This window comes from Manacus vitellinus, unplaced genomic scaffold, assembly GCF_001715985.3.
Source record: "Manacus vitellinus isolate BGI_N305 unplaced genomic scaffold, ASM171598v3 scaffold_41_pilon, whole genome shotgun sequence".
Classification (NCBI taxonomy): domain Eukaryota; kingdom Metazoa; phylum Chordata; class Aves; order Passeriformes; family Pipridae; genus Manacus; species Manacus vitellinus.
The window spans coordinates 3,921,836-3,931,117 of NW_021940545.1; the positions used below are offsets into that span (position 1 = coordinate 3,921,836).

The following is a 9,282-nucleotide window of genomic DNA, read 5'->3' on the forward strand; positions in this document are numbered from 1 at the left end:
TGGAGCTGGGCACCTGATCCCACAGTGACAGCAGGGATGCTCTCAGACCATCAGCCTCTCAAATCAACATTCTGCACTCCCCTGACTGCTGAAATGAGGGGAAACTTGGGCAGAACCAAGTGTCTCTGCCTGGCAGAGCAGATTTCAAACTGCTTTTCCTCCTTGCAAAGCCAGAGCTTTGCCCCTTGGTGGGAATTACCTTTCGGACCATCTGCACGAAGTCCTTGGAGTTCTGTGGAGACAGCCCTTGGAGCTGGCAGGTACAGGCCTCCAGGGAGGATGCATGGGCCACTATCAGGATGTTATTTCCTGAAATAAAGGGAGAAAAACAGGTTAAAGAGGGAGATGAAGCCAAATTCAGGCACTGGTGCACAAGATCAAGCAGACCATTAAAAAAAAACAGTTTCAACTTATCACATAACAACACATCAAGCTGTGTATTAGGGAGGAAAAACGTGATTTATTAACATATTTAAAGCATTTCTCAATTTTCAGGATGATGGTTAACTCAGTGCTACTTAGTTTTTGATGCTTTCTGAAGAAAACAAGAATTGCAGTGAGATTTCAGCTGTCTTGGGAAGCAGGTGCTTTTTGCCTACACAAACATCAATTCCTGTTCCAACAAACACTTTAATTTCTCTTGCTGCTTTTCCACTGTGGTAATTTCACATTTCCATTTCCAAGCTCCTTTACAACCAATGCCCCACTGTGCTGTTGAAGTTTTGTGTGCAAACTATTAAAGCAAAAGCTTAGAGGCAGATCAGTGAAATGAAATGAGTAGAAACACCAGACCTTAGAAACATCCCATTTCTATGTTGTGAATGAAAAATAACAGCTAGAGGTCTGGGTTTTTTTTTTTAAATCTCAATATTGTGCTTGGAGAAACGTTTTAAGGTCTTTCTGGGGGATATAATTCAGAGGAGGAGCTCAGATAGGGGAGGGATGATGCTGGGAACAGACTGCAGAGTGCACAAATAGCTCATTTATTCCCTTGGGTTGGGCAGCAATCCCTAAAATACCTTGTTATTTAAGTTTATGGACCTTTCTCATAAGGTGAATTCATTTCAACTCGTAGCTCTGACACTTGCAGGAGTTTCCAGTGTCTCTGGGAGAGGGATGAGAGGTCCATGTCTGGGAATTCCCCCTCTTAGGAGGGAAAGGCTGGTCAGGAATATTGGCCTTCACATCCCAGCCAGCCTGGCTTGTTTTTTCAGCCCCTCTGCAGCACTTACCTTTGCCTTTACATTCACTGATGATTTCCTTTGTTACTTGGTAGCTTCTGCTTATGTAGGTGTCATAAGATTCAGAAACCACCAACTTGCTGACAGGAATATGAGGTCTGTGAGCACAAAAACACACACAGTAAACTGGAAGAAGCAATAAAGTTCTAAAGTGCAGGTTATGATTCATCTCAAGGTATCTGTTCTTTAACTCTCCCCTTTCCCTCAGTCCCCAGAACTTGTGCCAGGACTGCTGTGATGATTTTTAAACTTCAAGAAGGAATTTAAAAAAGAATGCTTTGAGATAATTGGGGGAAATGATAATTGTTTCCTCTGATGGGGATCACTTAGTGAAGGCAGCTGGGTGTGCTTGTGTTCCTCCTGCAGTAGAGATGCTCCTTTGTGTTTCTTTAGGCAGGTGTGTGGAAAAAATTCGGTTTATAATGAGCCATTTGCACATCACGTTCAGCCCAGCAGCCTGGAACCTGCTCTGAGTTTATTTTGGGACCTCAGCAGCTCTTCCAGGCACTGCCTAAACTTGAAAAAGACCCTTTCCCCTCCCCTTTTCTGCTACCTGTAGGTTGTATCAACGCTTAGAGTAGCTGCAGCTAAATCCACAGGGGGGATCCAGGCAGGTAGTGTGTTCCCAGAGACCCACTTGGTCCACTCAAACAAGCCTGGCTCTATCCGGATTTTCAGGTTGTTCTCCTGCTGCATACCTGGAAGAGGGAGAGAAGAGGCCAGGGATCAATGGAAGCAGCTGGGGAGGGAGGCAGCAAGACTTGGCAGCTTTAACAGTTCAGTTTGATTGTTTGTGAATTGTTTTAGTCAGTTGACCTATGGCAGGTATGGAAGATGAAGTATTTAATATATAAGGTAGGATATGCCAGGGAATATAAACCTCTGGCTGGCAGCTGCATTAAAATTAAATGGCAATTAAAGAAGGGTTCTTTTGTGCTATATAAAATATAATCCTCACCCTGAATTCCCCTTCCCCTGGGTCTCCCATATGAGTGTTTTACCCAGAAAGTGAGAGGAATGTTGTGTGTTCTCACCTTTCAGGATGTTGTGTGCTGTCTGCACACACCTCAGGGATGGGGAGCTGTAGATGTAGTCTACAATGGTATTAGTTTCTAGCAAGGCTTCACCTGCAAGGAAGTTTTAACTCCTGTGAGTAAAATCAGACAAGTGGCACTGCAACATCAACAACAACCTGCAGCCACCCAGCAAGGAGCTGCTCAGGTTCTGCCTCCCCTGGGTCCAGCCAAAAAGCAACCAGAGTGCTCAGAAAAACTGGGGAGGGCTTGGATTTGATTTGATTTCATTTATAAGCCATAAATCAGAGCGATTCAACAAAACTCAAACCCAACTTAATTCAATTGGCTCAACTCTAGTATAAATTACCATTTCATTACACAGGTGGGAGATCACTGAAAATTAGATAAGAATCAGCTCCACTCTCAGGGTTATTAATATTCTTGCAATGCCTCAGGGAAACAAAGGAGAACAGGGATGTGCACAGGCTTGTAGGAAGCAAGAATTACATTTTTGCTCTGTTTGAAGAGGCAGGACAAAGGAGTGGGAGCAAGAAGGGGTCACTAACCCTGGCTCCATGGCAAGGTCTGTAAATCTCTTGAGAGAAGTGGGGTAATTTAGAAGGAGTAGGGTAATTTAGGAGGGATCTACCACCCCTCCCTCCCAGGGAAGCTGCTCTTTGGCTTCAGTCATCAGAGGAATTCTGGCTCCAGCACCACAAGGTCACACTTGCAGCTGCAGTTTTGTCCTCAGCCCCCTCCAGTGCCACCAGCAAAGTGTGCTCAGACTGCCCTGCTGTCATGGGCATATTGCAAACCCTGGTGCCATGTGGAGCCCGAGCATCCTGCTGCTGCACGGGGATTTATTTCTGTTTAAAGAAGCAAGTGTAATTTTAGCTGCCCTACTTTGGCTGTGACCAAGGGGAAGGATCTGAAGAATCTGAGTCTGAGGAAATGCTGAGTGCTGAGGCTCGTGTCTTTGTGGGGCTGGGCTCCTCTAATCACAGCACTCTTTGGCCACCAAAAGGTTTTCTGTCTATGCACAAAGAGGCTCAGAATTCAGGGACAAGGATGGGGGGCGTGGGAGAACACTGGAAATAATTTTGACTTGATAATTTATGGTTTTGATGACACAAAGCCAGGCAGCTCGAGAAAAGAATATTAGGGAGGCAAAGGAAGATGGTGAAAGTCAAGGCAGGAGCATATTTTGCATAAGGTGACTGTCACCCTGCTGGTAATAACAGTGTATTCCAAAGGAAACCCATCCTGCTGATGGCTCCCATTTCATCCCATGCCCCAGATTTCCTGCTTTGCCTTTTTCCTCAGCTGCAGCAGCTGAAGGAGAAAAGGTTTCCTTTGAAAGAGGGAAAAATTGCTGGGGAAGGTGAAGGGACTTTGTAAAGCTCCTGGAAACGTCAAAATCTCGTTTGTTCAGGGCACTCAATTCATTTTTTATTGCCTTGCACTTTATCTTTCTCTTGGCTGAGTGTGTGGGAGGAAGACAGCAAAGCTTCCTGGGTAAGATCTCCACAGGATCCTGGAATGGTTTGGGTTGGAAGGGACCTCAAAGCTCATTCAGTGCCACCCCCTGCCATGGGCAGGGACACCTTCCACCAGCCCAGGTTGCTCCAAGCCCTGTCCAACCCAGCCTTGGACACTTCCAGGGATGGGGCAGCCACAGCTTCTCTGGGAATTCCAGCCCAGTCCCTCACCACCCTCATAGGGAAGATTCCTTCCCAATATCCCATCTATCCCTGCCCTCTGGCAGTGGGAAGCCATTCCCTGTGTCCTGTCCCTCCATCCCTTGTCCCAGGTCCCTCCCCAGCTCTCCTGGAGCCCCTTTAGGCCCTGGAAGGGAGTCTCAGGTCTCCCTGGAGCTTTCTGTCACCCCCACCTCTCCCAGCCAGCCCCCAGAGCATCCTCAGGATCCAACAGGTCCACTTGACCCTCTTGTGCTTAAACTGGAAGGAGTTCAAGGCAGAAGAGTCGCACCCCAAAATTTCCACCTCATCCTTGTGTTTATACACCCCTCTAAGCCCTCTCCAGCCCACTCACCACCCTCACAGGGAACAATTCCTTCCTAATATCCAATCCAAACCTCCCCTCCTTCAGCTCAGACCCCTTTTCTGAGGAGGACTTACCAACCAGCCTGGCCTGCGTGCAGCCCAGCACGGTGATGGGAGCGTCCTTCTCGTAGTCCCTGAACCCACCACTCCTCTGAGGTAAATTGTGAGGCATGTTCAGGTTGCTGCGCATGTACCTTCCTGGAGGGAAAGGTTCCAGGCTGGAATTAATTCCTTCAGAGAGACACAGAAGCATCACACCTTCTTCTACCCTCTTCCACCACCCACATCCTGCAGGTGCTGCCCAGCCCTGGCTCTTGAGCAGTTTTCCCCATGTAAAAACCACCAGGAATCTCCCAAAATGAAGTGAAACGCCTTTCAGCGGTTCAAAAGCAGCAAAGGACGCTGCTGATGCTTTTATAAAAGTTATCTTTAGGACAGTTTACTCCATGGGAAAACAATTTCTGTCCCACAACAAAAGAAACCCCGAAGGTCACGCTCTTCCAGGAGGTCAAAATGTCAGAGCTCTTCTGCCAGAAGTTAGAAAGAAGGCAGTTGTGAAATCATCCTTTGGCTGTAAGATATTGCTTTTGTTTTAAATATAAAAAAGACTTTTGGGGACAAATTTCTGATCAGTTCTAACGCCAACAGAGCCTGGAGTTACAGTTTGTTAACTATACTCTGAAACTCAAGCATATTACTGGGTTGAAAACACCAAAAGCCACCCTGAGCTGTACTTTTAGTAGGGTTATTTTCATTTAGCACTGCGAGCCAGCTGTGCAAAATAAATTCCTGATGGCAGTAAGTGTTTTCACTGAACACTGATTACTAACATCATGACTACATTTGTTCTTTGGCCACCTAACTGGAGCATAATCACTCCTGCAACAGCTTCCCAAATATTAGCAAACAAACATTTCCTCCCTGGCTTGTGTTTCTGCTTCTGACTGCAGCCCTGCCACCCCAAAAAGCATCAATCTGTGTTAAGAAACCACAGGTTCTATGTAAGATTTGCCCCTCTCCTTCCTCCCTCCAAACCTGGGAGACCCCAGAGCAGACTCACCTTTGGCATCGAAACACTGGGACAGCCAGTACTTCCCAAAAACTACATCCATCCTCTCCCCGTGCCTGCAGACAAACAGGCAGCGTTTCTGAGGCCCTGGCTGGCTGGTTATCCTCAGGGGCTGGAAGGGAAATCACAGGCTGTTGGACCTTCATCAGAGTGCAAAGGGTTTGCTGAGCTCTGGGAGTCAAGACCAGGCACTTCTTGCTTTACCCACTACAGGAAAGCCTTCTGTATTTATGATTTTTATGGATTTATGAAACTCTTTATGAATTTTATAATATTGGTAAATTTATGGTTGTATAAAAGTGCTGGAGGGAGCAGGGGATGGGGCCCTGCCACACCATCTTAAGAGCCAGTTTGGGGACAGCAATGTCTTCAATGCCTGTGGTTAATTGTGTCATTCAGAAGTTTGCAGAGAACTTTACCTTGTAACTGTGGTGAAAAGAGACCAGGGGACAGGTTTTTAGGGAAAACCCAGTGGCTGGCAGCTTGTCCCTAAGGCTGTGTGGATTTAGGGGTGTGGGGGTCCCCACCTGCACGTTCTGGCAGATGATGGTGAGTGGCCCTGCATCCCCAGGTCCTTGGTCTTCCTGCTGTCTTCTCTCCAGAGCTCCATCAGTGAAGCCTTGAAGGGATGGGGAGGATGTAGTATTCAGGATTGAGTAGGACCTGCCAAAACCAGAAAGGTGTTGTTGGCTTTGGGAATGCTCTGTGTGCCCAGGCTGCACTAAGGGCATTTCTGCAGTTTTCAGGAGCTGAGGAGAATTCCTGTTGTAATGTTATTTTATTATTATTATTTCTGTTTTATTATTATTTGTGATCTACACACGTGAAGAGACAAATTCCACCTCAACAGGCTGTTTCCTTGGAAACAGTTTAGGGAACAACAGTTCCCAAACTTTGGTCTGTGAGGCTCTGAATATTCTCATGGAAGTGCCACAACCTTCCTCACCACAGGATGCTCCCTACCATCACCTGGGGACCAGCTGCATGTCACTGACTGTGGTCTTGTGGACCAAAATTCAGGGATTGAAGCCTGCAGGGAGTTTTCCCTCACCTTTGCAGCACAAGCTGTTGCTGGGGCTCAGCCCTGCTTCTCCCCCTGGGCACAAAACAGCTCCTACCCCCTGGTAGGGACCTGGCACTGTCAGCTTGGGTGGTTGTGTCTACATTTTTCAGTGCTGATTATTCTGTTTCTCACCTCCATGGGAATTTATTCCCACCAGTTCTCCCAGTTAAGTGCAGCCAAATGGATGGAATAGGTCCCACTCTGCCTCAAGGGGTTTATCTAATGATGGTGCCTCTGAATAAAGCCCAGACATGCAAGGACTTTGACCAAAACCCTTGGGACTAAACCCTGACAGGCAATTACAGAAGCTGCAGTGCCTCTCTGCTGACTCAGCACATTGGGTGGGTTACCTTTGCTTAGTCATTAAAAAAAAACCCCATTATCAGATAATGTACGTGGCCATTTGCTTTGACAGAAATAGTTGCTAGTGATTGCACTTTTCAGTGCCTTAAATATGCCAGCACTTGCTTCCTGATGGCATTTAGTTAGGATAAAATCTCAGAGGGGCTCCACAGCTGTTGAAATAACACTGAGTGCCTCTGCCAGAGGAACAAAAATAGGTCACCTGCGTTTTTGTTAAGAGCTGATTTGTGAGATCACACCATTTGCACCAGTTCAAAGGAGACAAAATGCCACCTTGTTGGTCCTGATAGTTTCTCCAGCCTCCTGCCCTCACTTCAGACCCGACCTTCTAGTTTATTTTAACTGTGTTTTATTCATGGTGAGTTTTCCCAACAAGGGCTGGCCCTGCTCCAGGGAACTTTTCCTCTCAGGCAAAGGTTCAACACAGATCCATCCTCCCTGACCCCAAAACTTGGTATCTCAATATGAGAAGAATCTCAATTTCTTAGCCAGACCCCTCTCTACTGCTGCACAAAGTGGATCTTCTTCCAGCTTCCAGCCCTTCATCCTGTCTCAGCCCTTTCCTGCTTTGCCCATGTGACAGTTTTTTAAGGACACCGCCTGAAGAACACTAAGGATTTTTTGGTTACTCCTCTTCCTTTGCCCCCAGGAGCTGCCACACAATTTCTGGGACTTTCTTTCTCTCTAAGCCCTTATTCCAAGGCACCTATTTATAGATGGGAATGATGATGAGGCAAAGGCACCCTATGTTGCTGTGTCTGGAGAAGAGCCACCAGCTTGTCTTCTACCTCCTTCATGCTGCTGCAAAACAGAAACCACTGAAGCTATTTCAGCTTAGTCATCCTCTAAGCACAGGTCATTGTTTGGAAGCTTTTCCCAAAGGGAAAAAAGAGGCAAACAGAGGCTGAAGGCAGAGAACAACATCCACTGTGTTCTGGATGATGTCTTGTCCTCACTGCTCTCTCAGGGGTATCTCTGTGGCCCTGGAGGAAAAGGCCCCTTGGAGAGAGGGGATGGTTCAAGCAGAGAATGGAGAAAGGGTCTCTGTCACAGCTGGTCCTCAGCTCTTGGTGGGAAAAGACCCCTCTGCCATATCCCTCATCATTATCCAGAGGAGAGGGATCGCTGTGGAAAATGAACCAGCCCTTGTTGCAGAACAGGAGGAAGAAAGGGTGGGGAAAAAACCTCCTCAGGTCCAAATATAGCTGGAAAAATTAGGGCTGTTTTTCCTCCCCTGGCACTTGTGCCAAGTCTGATTTCTCAGGGTTATTAAAGGGGCAGGGAATGGCTTTGGCATCTCACGAAGAGCTGAAATCGCCTGTGGTGGAACATCCACAGCACTCCTGTCCATTCTGGGGCAGAGGAGGTGACTATTTCTGGCTTTGCTGGGGAGGGAAAAGCAGTGCAGGGAACCATCCTACCATGAGTGCCGTGGTAAGCTGTCCTTAGGTTGCTGTATGGCTTTGACCACATGACATTCCATTACCTGATATTCCCTGTGGGAAGCCCCTGTGTAAAACGAGACCGTTTCTGGGTGTGTCACAATGGTTTTGGTAAATGCTCCACATTTCATGCTCCAATTCCTGATTTATAGCCTTCAGTGGCAACAAGGGAAGGGGCATTTCCTTTCTTTGCTTGCCTGGAGGCAGAGGTGCTGGAGTTAGAGAACATTTGGCTTCCCTTTTAGTTGCTGCTGCTGCAACAGTAATTCTTGCCCATGCTACTCCCTGGGCATCAAAACTCTTGCAGGCACTGTAAGAATAAAAAGCAGGCTCCACTAGAGCAGAATGTGCAGTGTGAGTGGACCTGAGAGTATTTTTTTTTTTAGGAGAAGGAAGGGTGGTCTTGCTGGATTGCAGATTGGAGGGTCTGAATTGAGTCCTGCCTTCACACAGACAGTGCAGGCAGAGGGGCAGCAAGCAGGATGTGCCTCTCCTTACATACAAACTATTCCCTGTGCTCCAGGTTTGTCAAAGGCTTTTGGCTGCTTAGATATCAACCCACTCCTTAAGCACTACTTTTTTTGTCACTGTTTAGCTAATTCCCACCAAAATCAAGGGACAAAAGGCATAATCTCATTCAAAAGGTGAGGGCTGCCTTCTCTCTGAAGCCTTCTGAAAAATCCTGCTAAGTATCTTAAGAAATGTTGCTGATCCCAAGCCCTTTTCCACAGAAGATGTCTCTTCCCAAATTAATGTTCAGATTTAAACCTTCCTGATCCTGGTCCCACCACAGAGGTGTCTCCCCAGCAGTGTCTGCAGCAGCCATCTGCTCCAGCAGTGATCCTATGAGTGATAAATAGCTGCTGTAACATCTCAGCTAAAAAAGTCACACTGTCCTCTAACCCCATGCCCAGGGGCAGCATCTGCTCTTCTTGGCTCAGGAGATGGGGCTTTGTGTGCCAGTTCCTTTCCCCCAGGGACCTTCTCAGCAGCACTGAGGAAGTGATTCTGCCCCTGGACTCAGC

The 9,282-nt window shown here is 47.2% G+C and overlaps 1 protein-coding gene across 1 annotated transcript in view; it reads right to left on the bottom strand.

The window, feature by feature from the left end:
• Window positions 1-9,282, bottom strand: part of UBASH3B (ubiquitin associated and SH3 domain containing B) — a 19,029-nt gene that overhangs the window by 2,522 nt on the left and 7,225 nt on the right. The window contains exons 7-13 of the mRNA XM_029962064.1: window positions 5,917-6,052; window positions 5,381-5,501; window positions 4,396-4,518; window positions 2,276-2,368; window positions 1,795-1,939; window positions 1,233-1,339; window positions 200-309 (exon numbers count right to left, since the gene is read on the bottom strand). Coding sequence (XP_029817924.1) covers window positions 200-309; window positions 1,233-1,339; window positions 1,795-1,939; window positions 2,276-2,368; window positions 4,396-4,518; window positions 5,381-5,501; window positions 5,917-6,052 — 835 coding nt within the window. The remainder of the gene's footprint in view (window positions 1-199; window positions 310-1,232; window positions 1,340-1,794; window positions 1,940-2,275; window positions 2,369-4,395; window positions 4,519-5,380; window positions 5,502-5,916; window positions 6,053-9,282) is intronic.